We start from the raw sequence: 16,960 nt of genomic DNA, 5'->3' as shown, positions 1-16,960 counted from the left end.
CCGGGCGTGGTAGCGGGCGCCTGTAGTCCCAGCTACTCGGGAGGCTGAGGCAGGAGAATGGTGTGAACCCGGGAGGCGGAGCTTGCAGTGAGCCGAGATCGCGCCACTGCACTCCAGCCTGGGCGACAGAGCGAGACTCCGTCTCAAAAAATAAATAAATAAATAAATGGTGCTGGAAAAACTGGCTAGCCATATGTAGAAAGCTGAAACTGGATTCCTTCCTTACACCATATACAAAAATTAACTCAAGATGGATTAAAAACTTAAATGTAAGACTTAACACCATAAAAACCCAAGAAGAAAGCCTAAGCAACACCTTCAGGACATAGGCATGGGCAAAGACTTCATGACTAAAACACCAAAAACAATGACAACAAAAGCCGGAATAGACAGATGGGATCTAATTAAACTAAAGAGCTTCTGCACAGCAAAAGAACCTATCATCAGAGTGAACAGGCAACCTACAGAATGGGAGAAAATGTTTGCAATCTACCCATCTGACAAAGGGCTAATGTCTAGAATCTACAAAGAACTTAAACAAATTTACAAGAAAAAAAAAACCCCATCAAAAAGTAGGCAAAAGATATGAACAGATACTTCTCAAAAGAAGACATTTATGCAGCCAACAAACATATGAAAAAATGCTCATCATCACTGGTCATCAGAGAAATGCAAATCAAAACCACAATGAGATACCATCTCATGCCAGTTAGAATGATCATTAAAAAGTCAGGAAACAACAGATGCTGGAGAGGATGTGGAGAAATAGGAATGCTTTTACACTGTTGGTGGGAGTGTAAATTAGTTCAACCATTGTGGAAGACAGTGTGGCGATTCCTCAAGGATCTAGAACTAGAAATACCGTTTGACCCAGTGATCCCTTACTGGGTATATATCCAAAGGATTATAAATCGTGCTACTATAAAGACACATGCACACGTATGTTTATTGTGGCACTGTTCACAATAGCAAAGACTTGGAACCAACCCACATGTCCATCAATGATAGACTGGATTAAGAAAATGTGGCACATATACACCATGAAATACTATGCAGCCATAAAAAAAGATGAGTTCATGTCCTTTGCAGGGACGTGGATGAAGCTGGAAACCATCATTCCCAGCAAACTATCACAAGGACAGAAAACCAAACACCGCATGTTCTCACTCATAGGTGGGAGTTGAACAATGAGAACACATGGATACAGGGCAGGGAGCATCACACACTGGGGCCTGTCGGGGTGGAGGGGCTTGGAGATGGGTAGCATTAGGAGAAATACCTAATGTAAACGACAAGTTGATGGGTGCAGCAAACCAACATGACACATATATACCTCTGTAACAAACCGGCACATTGTGCACACGTACCCTAGAACTTAAAGTATTAAATGTAAATATATATATATGTATATGTATATATACACACACATATATATTAAAGTATATATAGTATATATAAGTATATACGTATATATATAATATATGTGTATATATAAAAAAGTATATATATGTGTATATATATAAAAAAGGTATATATATATACACCTTTTTACTAAGAATGGTTTTTAGGTAGAGCTAGGGCAGAAGAGACCAATCAGGAGAGTCAAGCAGCCATTACCTTAATTCACCTGAGAAGTGATGGTGGCTTGGCTCAGCATGGCAGTGACATGGGTCCTGAGATAGAGTCAGATTGGGATTACTCACCCCTGTAATCCCAACACTGGGAGGATGAGGCCTGCAGATCGCTTAAGCCTGGCAAATCGCTTGAGCCCAGAAGTTTAAGGCCAGCCTGTGCGGCATAGGGAAAACCTGTCTCTACAACAGTTACAAAAAGTATCCGGGTGTGGTGGTGCATGCCTATAGTCCCAGTTACTTGGGAGGCTGAGATGGGAGGGTGATTTGAGCCTTGGAGGTTGAGCCTGAAGTGAGCTGAGATTGTACCACTGTACTCCAGTTTGGGTGACACAGCAAGACCCCGTCTCAAAATAAATGGAAGAACTAATATAAGTGAATGATACTACTATCATACATAGAAAGACAGAAAAGAAGACAGACTAAGATGGAAATCAGGAAGAACAGAAGTAGAACCATATTATTGCTACATTATGGAGGAAGAGTGGAAGGATGATGAATGATGTAAGGTTCTACAATAAGATCAAGAACTGAGAAAAGATTATTAGATCTGGCAACTGGAAGTCATCAAGCTCCAGCAAGTAGTTTTGGTAAAGTGGAGAAGACAGAAACTGTAGCAGAGGATAAAGGGTAAATAAAGTCAGAAGATGTGGAGAAAGAAACGATTAGCAGTGAATGGAAGGAGGGAGGAAAAGAATGGCCAAATTGAGTGATCAAGTTGTTGTGGGAGATTGTCAGTTTTTTGTTTTGCTTTGTCTTTTCAGAAGTGAGGAGATCTGAGAATGTTTTTAGGCTAAAAGAAAGGAGTCAGTAGAGAAGGAGCAGTTATAAATAAGGGAAAGATAGGAGTTAAATGATGAAGAAGCTACTATAGGAAGTAAGAGAGGGTGTGATCTTACGGAACCTGGCAGGTAAAAAGGAAGGACGGTTTTTTATCTGAGTCAAAAGGAGAGGAAATCGGTAATGATACAAAGAGATTTTTGAGGAGAAGCAAAATTGAGGTCCTATTACTTTAGCTCTTAGAGCAGGGGTTGGCAAACCGTGGCCTGTGGGCCAAATCTGGCCTGCTCCTATTTTTGTACAGCTCACAAGCTAAAAATGGTTTTTATACTTTTCAGTTGTTGGAAAATTAAAAGAATGTTTTAAAAATTGAAATAATCTGTGATGTGAAAATTATATAGAATTCAAATTTCATTAATAAAGTTGTATTGGAGCACAGCCACACTTATTTCCATACATATTGTTATGGCTGCTTTTCCACTGTAACAGTGGAATTGAATAGTTTGCACAGAGACTATATGTGAAATTCCGATGGTTTCACTTTTGCTCTGCCCACTACAAATTTCAGTAACTTAGTTATAACTTGATAGCATGATGAGTAATATATACATTGTTATACTACAGTGGGTTTTTTTTTGAAATTATGAATTCATATATGACACACAAGAAAAAAGTGTACTTTGAGTGTCATATTTTCAAGGCACAGTATAGTATGAATTATTTCGTTATTGAATTAGATGGTAAAAAAACTATTTATTATACAATGACACTATAGCTATGTTAAATGGCTATACTACATATCAGCATTACCAGATTGAGCACTCATCACAGAAAATCAACAGTCAAAAAAATTAGAAAATTTAAAATGGAATTCTCATCACAGCAGAATTTCCGCATCAAAATAAAAATAAAATAAAATGAGGCTGCAACCAAAATAAGTTCCTGAGAGGTTCATATGTTACCCAAGCAAGGAAACCTGTTTACTCATGGTCATTGCAACAGCCAAAAAAAATATGTTCAGAGAAAGTAAACTTGTTTAAGATTATTAGCTTCTCAGTGAGAACAGTTCCTTGAAGAGTTGATGGCATTTTGAACAACATGGCCAACTTAAAATAAGACAAATGATTTGAATGTTTTTCCTTGGCTCATCATGACCCAATGGATATTAATACTTGCTAAATCTGTTGGCTAAATGTTGTCATCATGGGAGTGAGTTCATTATCTCAAGAGTGAGTTTGTTATACAAGCTAGTTTGGCCCTCTTACTCTCTCGCATGCACTCTCTTGCCATGTGATGCCTCCTGCCATGTTATGACACAACAAGAAGGCCCTTACTAAATGCCCCTTGATCTCGGGTTTCCTAGCCCCCAGAACTGTGAGCAAATAAACTTTCATTGTTTACAAATTACCCAGTCTGTAGTATTCTGTTAAAGTAGCATAAAACAAAGACAGGCTGGGTTCGGTGGCTCATGCCTGTAATCCTGGCACTTTGGGAGGCCGAGGTGGGCGGATCATGAGGTCAGGAGATCAAGACCATCCTGGCTAACGTGGTAAAACCCTGTCTCTACTAAAAAAAAAAAAAAAAAAAAAAATTTCAAAAGACAGTACTGCTTAGTTGTTTATTTGAGAAATCAATGATGAATTGGAAATGACTGAAGAATTAGCCTCTATGAATAGTCATGGTTCAACTACAGACAAGAACATTTTCAAAGAAGGTGAAAACACTGATTCTGTACAACCTGAATCTGCTAAGATGTGTTGCACCTGATAATGGTGAAAATTCTAGGTGGAGCAGGAAAAGGCCTAGTTGGACAAAAGTTACAAAGGTTTTGAAAATACAGTTTTTTTGTTTATAGTTATTCATTGTATTAGCAGCCACATTGCAGAAAATATTTGAATTTATCATGTGTTATTGAACTAGTAGTGTCAAGGTAAAGTTTATTCACTCTTGTGACATAATCATTGTCAGTTTTGTAAATTTTTGTCAGATACAGAAGCTGAAGATCCCGACTTGCCCTACCGCATGGCAATTCAATGGCAGAACAAGGTTTAAGTTTTATTTTATTTTTTTTGAGATTGAGGCCAAGAATGAAATTTTTCTGAACAGAACTCCTTTTCAGCTATTGTTATTAAACCCATTCAGCTTTGGAAATCACCTTTTACTGCAGACTTAGTTAAATTCTGAGTTCTTTTTGGAGACAGGGTCTTGCTTTGTCAGCCAGGCTGGAGTGCAGTAGCATGATCATAGCTTACTGCAACCTCACACTCTTGGGCTCACATGATTCTCCTACCTCAGCTTCCCAAGTAGCTAGTACTAGAAGTACGCACCACCACACCTGGCCAATTTATTTATTTATTGTGGAGACGAGATTCCACTGTGTTGCTCAGGCTGGTCTTGAACTCCTGGCCTCAAGCAATCCTGCCTTAGCGTCCCAAAGTGCTGAGTGAGATTACAGGCATGAACCACCATGTCCAGCCCAGACTTAGTTATATTCTTTGTTGTTGTTGTTTTCTTTTTGAGACAGGGCCTCGCTCAGTTGCCCAGGCTGGAGTGCAGTAGTGCAGTCTCGGCTCACTGCAACCTCTGCCTCCCAGGTTCAAGCGATTCAAGCTGAGACTATAGGCACGTGCCACCACATCTGCCTAATTTTGTTTATTTTTTTGTAGAAACAAGGTTTCCCTATGTTGCCCAGGTTGGTCTTGAACTGCTGGACTCATGCAATTTCCCCTGTCTCAGCCTCTCAAAGTACTGGGATTATAGGCATGCGCCACCATGCCCGGCTAGTTTTGTATTTTTAGTAGTAATGGAGTTTCTCCATGTTGGTCAGGCTGGTCTCAAACTCCCGACCTCAGGAGATCCACCCGCCTCGGCCTCCCAAAGTGCTGAGATTACAGGTGTGAACCACCACGCCTGGCCTATATTCTTAAGTAATTCAAACGGAAACCACAAAGCAGAACAGTGCTTATATGCAAAACTTATGCTGGAGTAAAGTTTTGACAACACCTAATACAGTTTGACTCACAAGTAATGTCACACTGCTTTATAGACCTCTCAGACTGTCAGAAGTTAACACAAGCAGTATCTCCATTCCCACGCAAGTTGGCAGCAGATACATTTTCCAAGCTTAAGCTATTAATACAATGCCAGAGCATTTTTTGGACCTCCATGCAAGCACAAAGGAAATTTCCATATTTCAAAATCCATTTAACTATGCAATTGAGGAACTTCCACTTAATCTTCATTTGGAAGTGATTAATCTGCAATGTAATAACATGGTAAAAGGCAAATATCGAGAAGAATTTAACAGAATTATATTCTGGCCTATTACTCTCCCAACTAATAAATATGCTCAATTAAAACCACATACTCATAGACTCATATTAGGATTTGACATTACCTATCTGTGTGAAAAGGCATTTTCAAAAATGCAGTACCTCAAATTTTATTACAAATTAGAATTAGCAAGTGAATATTTATAATTGATTTCCAATTAAGTGAAATATCCTTCCCCCAAAATATTTCATTCTTCTAAGTAACTTCCAAATAGACCTGTATTACCAAAAAGAAACATGGTTATTATATTTTTAATCTTGTCAATAAATTTATGGAAATTTTGTTTCCTCTTTTTATAAAAGTAATTGCCCAATATCCTGTTTTGCCTCTTGGCTTTCAAAGTCTAAAATATTAACTATCTGACCCTTTTCCGAAAAAATTTGCCAACCCCTGGCTCACGGTAAGAGAGCGGCAAGTTGGAGCTTAAAGAAAGGAAAAAGTTCATAATAGATATCTTTAGTGGATCTATTGTTGATTTAACATAGTATTCATTATAGTTTTTACTTGGGAGGGGAGGACTTTTCTCTTGGCAAATTTATGCAGTTTGCAAGCCATAGCCAGTGAAATATCTGCATTTTTCTTTTGTAAATTTTATTAACCTAATTTTAATTTGGCTTATAGACAGCATCAACTGGGCAAGTGGTGAGGATGACCATGTAGTTGCCAGAGCAGAATATGATTTTGCTGCCGTATCTGAAGAAGAAATTTCTTTCCGGGCTGGTGATATGCTGAACTTAGCTCTCAAAGGTAATAAATTATGAATAAGTTGGAATTATCTGTAAATTTTGTTATTCATAAATGCAGTATTAAAAACTACAACAAAGGATCTTGTTCATTGTTAGTTAACTTAGAGATAGTTACTAGAACTTTTTCATGTCAATTTACAGCTTCCAAATCTGGAGGAGTCAGGAAGAAATGCCCCAGCAGAGTTATTCGAATACTATTTCACTGAGATAAGGAAAGGCTTTGTTTATATAGGCTTTTCTAAACTCAAAATACTTGAATTTCAAACTGTTAATCCCCACACAAAAACGTGATGTCAGTAACTAAACATAACAAATCTAATAAAGCAAAGGAATTATGTAACATCATCTAAGCATTGCTGTTAGTCCTTGATTACTGGGACTGGTGTTGCTTCTTTATTACTTCAGTAGTGTTTACCTCAGAAATTTCATCGTAAGTATTTTAGGAAATAGTGTCATGAAGTATTATAGAACCCCAGCAAGAGATTTATATGCATCTCAGGTTTATTTTTGGACCAAGTCACTGATACTTTTTAATGACGCTAGGCAAAATGACCTTTTCCTTCACCCTTCCTGAGTAATGATTATCAGGATTTTTATGGATTTTTTTTAATATGTGTATTTATGGGGATTCAAGTTTATTGCAAAAAGTGATGTTTTGTTGATAAAGGTACTAATAACAATAACATGTTATTTATTGAGTACTTACTATGTACAAGGTACTGTATTTTACATATTTCATTTAAGCCTTACAATAATACGGTGAAGTGGTATTATTATTATCCTGTCATTGTTTTACCCTTGAAGAAACTGAGACTCAGAGTAAGTAAATTGTCCAGTATCACAAAGCAAAGGTGCAATAGAACTGGACTATGAATCTAGGTTTGTCTAACTTGAGACCTTGTGCTTTTAACAACTCTGGCTGTTTTTTCATGGAAGGATCTATTTATGGAAACTTCACCCTTTTTTTGGTTTTAGTCATTTTTTGCGGGGAAGAAATACTTTCAATGTTCAAATCATTACTATGTAAATAATTGAAAATTTTGGATGAGATTACTAAATCTTTGCCTCATCCCTTTTACAAAAAACCTAGACTTAAGCGAGGTGCAGTGTGTGCACCTATAGTCCCACCTACTCAAGGGGCTGAGGCAGAAGGATCACTTGAGGCCAGGAGTTTGAGGCTGTAGTATATTGTAATCACACCTGTGGAACAGCACCACTGCACTCCAGCCTGGGCAACGTAGTGTAACCTTGTCTCAAGAAAAAAAAAACAAACCTCTAGACTTTTAGGTATTCTATTCGTATTTTTCTTTCTTTCTTTTTTTTTTTTTGAGACAGAGTCTAGCTCTGTTGCTCAGGCTGGAGTGCAGTGGCACGATCTCGGCTCACTGCAACCTCCGCCTCCCGGGTTCAAGTGATTCTCCTGCCTCAGCCTCCTGAGTTGCTGGGACTACAGGCACATGCCACCACGCCCAGCTAGTTTTTGTATTTTTAGTAGAGACAGGCGTTCACCATGTTGGTCAGGCTGATCTCGAACTCCTGACCTTGTGATCCGCCCGACTTGGCCTCCCAAGGTGCTGGAATTACAGATGTGTACCACCACGCTGGGCCTATTCATATTTTTCTTATAGGGAAAATAGCAATTTACTATTTTGGATTTCAAACGAATGATTTTTTAAAGATTTGTTGTTAGAGACAGGAACAACACAGATAATTTTAATTAGAGGTCATGTGGTTTCTTTCAGTTACATAACACTTCAGAAAAATTTTATATTTCATTATTCTTCAATGAATAGTGCCTCTTAACACTAGCTTGCTTCTTGGCTTTCCTCCATTGCTCAAGAAAAGTATATTTGGGCCTTTGGAACAAAATCGGTCGTAGACATGGTAAATTTGTTTTTTCCTGTTATTATAGAGCATTAAACATTAAAAAGTCTTATATTGTGCCTAAATTATAATGTTGAACTAAAATTGTAACAGTTAAGCAGCTTTTTAAAGATATAGATAAAATAGGAAAATACAATAGAAAATTGAGTACATTAAATAATCTTTCTTTAAGCTTAGAGTATTGCCTTTATTTATCATATGGCTAGAAATAACAGAGGTCTTCAATTTTTTGCCCATCTTGGATTGAAATTAATATTTACTGTCTTCAGGATTGTTTATCACAATCACATGAAACGAATTTTATATTTTTGCCAAAAGTAGGCTAAGAAAGCTGAGTGCATTAAAGGTATATCTTTTCTATACTTATTCCTAACTTACCCAGTTGAGAAGGAATAAGATATTCATTTTTTAGACTCCAGTTTAAAATATGAAAGACATTCATGTTAGTTTTCAGTTTTGAGAGAACTAAATCTCCCTACTCTATGAATGGACCAACTGATAATAAACTTTATGTTCTTCAAGGTGGAAGGAAATATTTAGTAAGTATAAAATAAAAATAGAAGAATGGACCCTAGAACTGTTAAGCCTACTCAGCATTTGATTTTGAATATATATGCATGTACTATTTGTTATCTACTATGTAAGCATAACAGATTTTCCTGAATGTGATATTTTACCATTAATATTCTGTTGGACCTCCAAAGTATATTGTAATTACAAGACTGTCTTTTTTTTCCATCAGAACAACAACCCAAAGTGCGTGGTTGGCTTCTGGCTAGCCTTGATGGCCAAACAACAGGACTTATACCTGCGAATTATGTCAAAATTCTTGGTAAAAGAAAAGGTAGGAAAACGGTGGAATCAAGTAAAGTTTCCAAGCAGCAACAATCTTTTACCAACCCAACACTAACTAAAGGAGCCACGGTTGCTGATTCTTTGGATGAACAGGAAGCTGCCTTTGAATCTGTTTTTGTTGAAACTAATAAGGTTCCAGTTGCACCTGATTCCATTGGGAAAGATGGAGAAAAGCAAGATCTTTGATATCTTTCATGTTTGCCTGCATTGAACAATACTTTAGAGTACTTTTTAAAATTATTTCTCACAAAGAAATGAATGTACAATCCAATGAAAACATTTGTTATTGGCTATTCCAGGTGTTTTGCTGCTAGAAATTATTAAAGTTACACACTAGTATGTTGGTCTGGTGACCTGGTTACATTTTATTATACACATCATTGGACCATAAGGACATTTGTTTCACCTAGATTTTAAGATTATGGAGACTGCTGTCATTTTTATCTTATTTAAATCTCTAGGTTTATTGGAAGAGTAAGATTGATGAACTATAGCATGCACAGTTTGGTACAGTAGGGATCATTAATACTTTAAAAAGTTCTACATTAATTGACTTGGAATCCTTAGAAATGGAGTGGTAACATGTCAGTAGGAGAACAGGCAAAAGGTAAATTTTTTTTTTTTTTTACAACCTTAAGTAATCTCAATAATAAAATTTTCTGATCTGTATTATATCCAGTGTTGGGTTTATATTTTCACCCACAAACAACTGACACTGCTATCTTTTACTGTATTTTTAAAAATTTAATTTGAAAAGGTCACCCAGAAGCATTCTGAAGGAAATGGTTCTAGAATTATAGAGTATGTAGCCCTAATAGTTTTCCCTCCTAGCAAAAAGTCTGAAATTTATCTTTCTTACAAACTGTTCCATTTCTTCTAAGGATCCCTTAATTATTTATCTCTTTAAGCCAGGCGTGGTGGCTCACGCCTGTAATCCCAGCACTTTGGGAGGCTGAGGCGGGCGGATCACCTGAGGTTGGGAGTTCAAGACCACCCTGACCAACATGGAGAAACCCCATCTTTACGAAAAATACAAAATTAGCTAGGTGTGGTGGCACATGCCTGTAATCCCAGCTACTCGGGAGGCTGAGGCAGGAGAATTGCTTGAACCCCAGGAGGCGGAGGTTACGCTGAGCCGGAGATCTCGCCATTGCACTTCAGCCTGGGCAACAAAAGTGAAACTCCATCTCAAAAAATAAAATTATTTATTTCTTTAAAATATGACTAGTTTTCATACTGGGTGAATCAGAAGTATATGAAAGGTATACTTTCTTTTCCTACAACAAATACTTGAGTTCTTTTGAGTTTGCACTTAATGATATAATCAATTATAATAGTAATTTTTAATATTTTCATAGATTGTTTGCTTCTACCTTGTGTAATTTTTTAAATTCCATATTTAGGATGCTCTGTAAATATTGAAAATGTGTCACATTGGATACATTTTTCTTTTAGGTTTAGTTTTTACTACTGAGACTTATTTATAGTCTTAGTGCTCTATTGCCATTTAGAATATGATAATCCTCATGCCTTTAATCTCAGCACTTTGGGAGGCCAAGGCGGGCGGATCACCTGCGGTCAGGAGTTTGAGACCAGCCTGGCCAACACGGTGAAACCCTGTCTCTACTAAAAATACGAAAATTAGCTGGGTGCACTGGCGTGCACCTGTAGTCCCAGCTACTCAGGAGGCTGAGGCAGGAGAATCACTTGAACCCGGGAGGCAGAGGTTGCAGGGAGCTGAGATCATGCCACTGCACTCCAGCCTAGGGGACAGAGCAAGACTCTGTCTCAAAACAAACAAACAAAAAATAATAATACGATAATGCTATTTGACGTGTTTTTTGGTTTATAATGATTTTAAATGCAGTTAACTTTCAGTACACTGAATATTTCCCCAGAAAATTGGAAACTTCATATACTTGCTATGAACATACTACAGAGTAATACTATCAGGAATACAAGTGTATAAGAATACATTTATGGATATTGTTGAAAACTTTGAACTGTTTGATAAAAATTGTGATTTAGTATTTTTTCTTTTGTCTTTTTTTGAAACGGAGTCTCACTCTGTCGCCCAGGCTGGAGTCCAGTGGCGCGATCTCGGCTCACTGCAAGCTCCGCCTCCCGGGTTCACACCTTTCTCCTGCCTCAGCCTCCCGAGTAGCTGGGACTACAGGCGCCTGCCACCAGGCCCGGCTAATTTTTTTTGTATTTTTAGTAGAGACGGGGTTTCACCGTGTTACCCAGGATGGTCTCCATCTCCTGACCTCGTGATGAGCCCGCTTCGGTCTCCCAAAGTGTTGGGATTACAGGCGTGAGCCACCGCACCCGGCGATTTAGTATTTTTTTCTAATACACTATGTTCAACAAATAAGTAATTCTCGAATAGTTCAGATTAAAACATACAGGAACCAAGTACATACCCAGCATAGAAGAACTTTACTAAAGGCTTCTTGGAAAGCCCTTTTTTGAAACGACAGTATCGTAAGTAACATATCATTTATAATAGAAATCTTGACCCAGTGCAGAAAAATAAATACTTTATAGTAAAATTTATTTATCTTTGGCCAGTTTTCCAACACCCAGGTATTAGCCTTGAAGTTCAAGAGATAAGGTTTCTTGTATATTATTTTTCATTTGTGTTCTACAATTAAAGGTTCTGCTTTGATTTGTCAGATAATTTATAGAAATTTTGTTCTCAAAACAAATGTTTGATAAAACAGATTATTAAATTTGGCGTTGAGATGTCTAAATTGAATGCTAGAAGTAAAGTAGAAGTGACCACTATTAAAGATGTATAGGGAGAAGAGTACAGCACAAAGTGATAAAATAGTGACACTTTTGTAAGGGTGTTTATTGTTTGGTTAAGTCTGCTAAATTACGGTATGCATTATCTGGTGACTATTTGTGCCTGAAAATTCGTTTTGTATTAAAATTCTGGAGAAGGAATTCAGGACTAGAATAAAGAGAAATTTTGTAACCTTTTTTATCATGACAGTTTTAGAATAATTTTTTTAGCTGAGATTAAATGTTCAAGGCTCCAATATTATTTTTAGGAACTTATTTAAGGAGTGCTACTTTACAGAAATTACTAACACACCAAAACATTATTAATTAAATAAAATATAAGTTTACAATAATAAAACATGTTTCTTTTAATTTTTCTGATTATATTTTATGAGTTCAGAAAGGAAATGGTAAAAGAACTATACATTTTCATGTTTTAACATTTTATGTACGTACTTGATTCTGTCTGTGTGTCATAATTACACATTTACTTGAACACAGCTATCCTTTATCTTGTGCTTTCTTTAATAGAAAAATGAACAGAAACTGAATGCAGTTAAATTTTTATTTTTAGTAGGTTGTGAAGTTACTTTTACTGGAGAAATAAAAATATGTTAAACTTGATTGACTTTTTAAGATAAATTGTTAACACTTTTGCAGGATTAGAATTAATATGAAGTATCTCTTTAACATTATTGTATATATTACCTACTGCAAACCTATCTGTTCTGTTTCTTTGTGATTTAAAGAAAAATAGGCCAGGCGTGGTGGCTCACACCTATAATCCCAGCACTTCGGGAGGCCAAGGCAGGCGGATCACAAGGTCAGGAGTTCGAGACCAGCCTGACCAATATGATGAAACCCCGTCTCTACTAAAAATACAAAAATTAGCCAGGTGTGGCGGTGGGTGCCTGTAGTCCCAGCTACTTGGGAGGCTGAGGCAGGAGAATTGCTTGAACCCGGGAGGCAGAGATTGCAGTGAGCCAAGATCGCGCCACTGCACTCCAGTCTGTGCGACAGAGCGAGACTCCATCTAAAAAGAAAAAAACAAAAAAAAAGAAAAATAATACATTTATATAGAATTACCTACAGGTGTGTTAAATAAAAACACTTCATACCTAGATTTTGGGGGATCTAGATTCTAGTTTAGACATCACTGCTTACTGTAAGATTTAAGTCCCATTATTTATTTTTCAGTTTCCTAAATTATAACAATAGGCATAGCTGCTACACATGCCTCACATGAAAGTGCTTTTTTTTAATGTTAATTTTAATTTTCTTTTTGAGACAGGGTTTTGCTCTTGTCACCCAGGCTGGAGTGCAATGGCGAGATCTCGGCTCACTGCAACCCCCAACTCCTGGTTTCAAGCGATTCTCCTGCTTCAGCTTACCTGGTAGCTGGGATTACAGACACCCGCTACCATGCCCAGCTAATTTTTGTATTTTTAGTAGAGTCGGGGTTTCACCACATTGGCCAGGCTGGTCTTGAACTTCTGACCTCAGGTGATCCACCCGCCTCAGCCTCCCCAGGTGCTGGGATTACCGTCATGAACCACCACGCCGGGCCTGAAAATGCTTTTTAAAAAATACAGGGGCCGGGTGCGATGGCTCACGCCTGTAATCCTAGCACTTTGGGAGGCCGAGGCAGGCAGATCACCTGAGATCAGGAGTTCAAGACCAGCCTGGGCAACACGGTGTGATCCTGTCTCTACTAAAAATACAAAAAATTAGCCAGGCATGGTGGCACACACCTCTAGTCCCAGCTACTCGGGAGGCTGAGGCAGGAGAATTGCTTGAACCCGGGAGCCGAGATTGCATCACTGCACTCCAGTGTGGGCAACACAGCGAGACTCTATCTCCAAAAAAAAAAAATTTATATATATGTATATATATAGAGAGAGAGAGAGGTGGGTGTGGTGGCTCACCCTGTAACCCCAGCACTTTGGGAGGCTGAGGTGGCCGGATCACCTGAGGTCAGAAGTTCAAGACCAGCCTGACCAACATGGTGAAACCCCATCTCTCCTAAAAATACAAAAATTAGCCGGGCATAGTGGCGAGCACCTGTAATCCCAGCTACTCTGGAGGCTGAGGCAGGAGGATCACTTAAACCTGGGAGGCAGAGGTTGCAGTGAGCCAAGATCATGCCATTGCACTCCAGCCTGGGTGATGAGCGAAACTCCATCTCAAAAAATAGAACTATACTTGTGTTCTGTTTTACCTTAAGAGTTTTTATTCATCTCCCTCCTGCAATTTCATACTCTACGCTCCCTATTTAATATTTGTCCTTCCAAGCCATCTCTCATGTTTTGGATATAGTTTCTTGAAAACCATATAATATTTATATGTTTAGATTTTTTACATAAATGATATTGTGGCATAAATTTTATTCTCCTAACTTTCATGAAGTATTAGGTTTTTAAGACCTACCCACGTTACTTATATAATGTGCTTTTTTTTTTTTTTTGAGACAGCATCTCGCTCTGTCACCCAGGCTGGAGTGCAGTGACGCAATTTCAGCTCATTGCAAGCTCCGTCTCCCGGGTTCACGCCATTCTCCTGCCTCAGCCTCCCGAGTAGCTGGGACTACAGGCGCCCACCACCACGCCCGGCTAATTTTTTGTATTTTTAGTAGAGATGGGGTTTCACCGTGTTAGCCAGGATGGCCTCAATCTCCTGACCTCGTGATCCACCTGCCTCGGCCTCCCAAAGTGCTGCAATTACAAGCATGAGCCACCACGCCTGGCCTATAATGTGCTTTTGACCGGTGCATATTATTCTGTTGTATTCATATGCCAAAGCTTATCTTTTCCTCTAGTCACAAATACTTATATTTTTCCTAGCTATTTCCACTTCTGCAAGCTTGTACATGTCTTCCTATGAAGGAAGAATGCCCTTTCAGGAAACCTGCCCTTTCATTTCTTTGCTATATATGTCCTAGAGTAGAAAGGCTGGAGTTTGAGGTATATGCATATTTAATTTAAGTCATGCTGGATCGTTCTCAGGAATGGTTGTCACAGTTTTCCTTTCCACAAGCAAGACCTGAGGGTTTCATTTTCTCTTCATTTTCAGTAGCACTTGATATTTTCTGATTTTTGCTAATCTGATGTGTATAAAATTGTATTTTTTCTTAATCTGCATTATCTGATTACTGATGAAGGTATTTGCTTTTTAGTCATTCCGATTTTCCATTCTGTGGATGGTCTGTACTTATAATTTGTCTCTTTTCTATTAAGTTTTTCTTTCTTGCTGATTACAGTATAGTATATACAGTGTGTGCATGTGTGTGTATATATATGTGTGTGTATATATATGTGTATATATATGTGTGTGTGTATATATATGTGTATATATGTGTGTGTGTGTGTGTGTGTGTATATATATATATATATATATTTTTTTTTTGACACAAGGTCTGGCTCTGTCACCCAGACTGGAGTGCAGTGGTGTGATCTCACCTCACTGCAACCTCTACCTCCTGAGCTCAAACCATCCTCCCACCTCAGCCTCCCAAGTTGCTGGGACTAAAGGCGCGTACCACCACGCTTGGCTAATTTTTGTGTTTTTTTGTAGAGATGGGGTTTCTCCATGTTGCCTAAGCTGGTCTCGAACTCGTGAGCTCAGGAGATCTGCCTGCCTCTCTGCCCCCAAAGTGGTGGGATTACAGGTGTGAGCCACTGCTCCCAGCCAAGAAATTCTTTATATGTAGATACTATTTTCTTGTCAAGTTCAGATGTTAGAAATAACTTGCCATTTGTTCATTCTTGTCTTTGTTGTTTTTCATATAATAGAAATCCCCCCAATGTTTTATATCTTTTATGTTTTTATTTTGTTTTGTTTTGTTTTTGAGATGGAGTTTCCCTCTTGTTGCCCAGGCTGGAGTGCAGTGGCACAGTCTTAGCTCACTGTAACCTCCACCTCCCGGGTTCAAGCGATTCTCCTGCCTCAGCCTCCTGAGTACCTGGAACTACAGGCATGTGCCACCACACCCAGCTAATTTTTTTTGTATTTTTAGTAGAGACAGGATTTCGCCATGTTGGCCAGGCTGGTCTCGAACTCCTGACCTCAGGTGATCTGCCCACCTCGGCTTCCCAAAGTGCTGGGATTACAGGTGTGAGCCACCACGCCCAGCCATAGGTCTTGTTCTTCTATCAGTTTTATAGTTTTACCATTTACATTTAGGTCTTAAATTTAATTGGAATTAATTTTTGGATATAGTATGAGGTATGAATTCAACTTTTTCTCCATCTAGTCATTAAAAGGAAAGGGTTAACAAAACCCCTTCTCTTGCTCTGGGGAAAAATGATCTTGGGTTTACTTTCTTTTTAGCACTGTTTCCTTGGTAACCTACAAAGTTAAGATAAATATGGAAAGTCAACTCTTTACCAGGCAGCCTTTGTTGTTTGTTTTAACTGTAAAAAGACAAAACACAGATGTTGATTTATCTGAGTAAGATATGAAACCGGTAACCAAGCTTGTTCCTAGTTGTAGGGACCTGGAACCTGCCTTGAGGGTTTTTTACAAGATAGCGCTCCCTATCACACATGAGGCTTACCTAAAGAGGATGCCTCCTCTACATGCCAGTTGTTTACTGTGCTATATCTTTCTGCCAACCTAAGTGACCTTGGTGCCAAGTTATATTCTTCTGGGTTTTCCGAGTGAATGTCTGCAGAACATGCCAAGGAGGATTGCAGTCAGTTTTTCTAACACCATCTACTACATAATCCGTATCATCTCATTTCATTACATTGCAAGTTCTATAAGCATGAAACTGGGGCTCTCTGTTTTGTTGGTATGTGTCAGTTTCTTTCCCAGTACAACATTGTCTTTTTTTTTTTTTTTTTTTTTTTGAGACAGAATCTCGCTCTGTCTCCCAGGCTGGGGTGCAGTGGTGTGATCTTGGCTTACTGCAACCTCTGCCTCACAGGTTCAAGCGATTCTCCTGCT

At 38.3% G+C, this 16,960-nt stretch overlaps 1 protein-coding gene across 2 annotated transcripts in view; it reads left to right on the top strand.

Moving 5' to 3' along the window:
* The window catches only part of PEX13 (peroxisomal biogenesis factor 13), a 32,135-nt gene extending 22,234 nt beyond the window's left edge, over positions 1 to 9,901 (top strand). For both annotated transcript variants that reach the window (XM_525763.8, XM_063789858.1), the window contains exons 3-4: positions 6,366 to 6,491; positions 9,117 to 9,901. In XM_525763.8, coding sequence (XP_525763.2) covers positions 6,366 to 6,491; positions 9,117 to 9,415 — 425 coding nt within the window. In that variant the 3' untranslated portion in view covers positions 9,416 to 9,901. The remainder of the gene's footprint in view (positions 1 to 6,365; positions 6,492 to 9,116) is intronic.
* The last annotated feature ends 7,059 nt before the right edge of the window (positions 9,902 to 16,960 follow it).

Source organism: Pan troglodytes, chromosome 12, assembly GCF_028858775.2.
Source record: "Pan troglodytes isolate AG18354 chromosome 12, NHGRI_mPanTro3-v2.0_pri, whole genome shotgun sequence".
NCBI classification, from domain to species: domain Eukaryota; kingdom Metazoa; phylum Chordata; class Mammalia; order Primates; family Hominidae; genus Pan; species Pan troglodytes.
The sequence above is the reverse complement of the archived record's forward strand: the minus strand, read 5'-3'. Positions and strand labels throughout refer to the sequence as shown.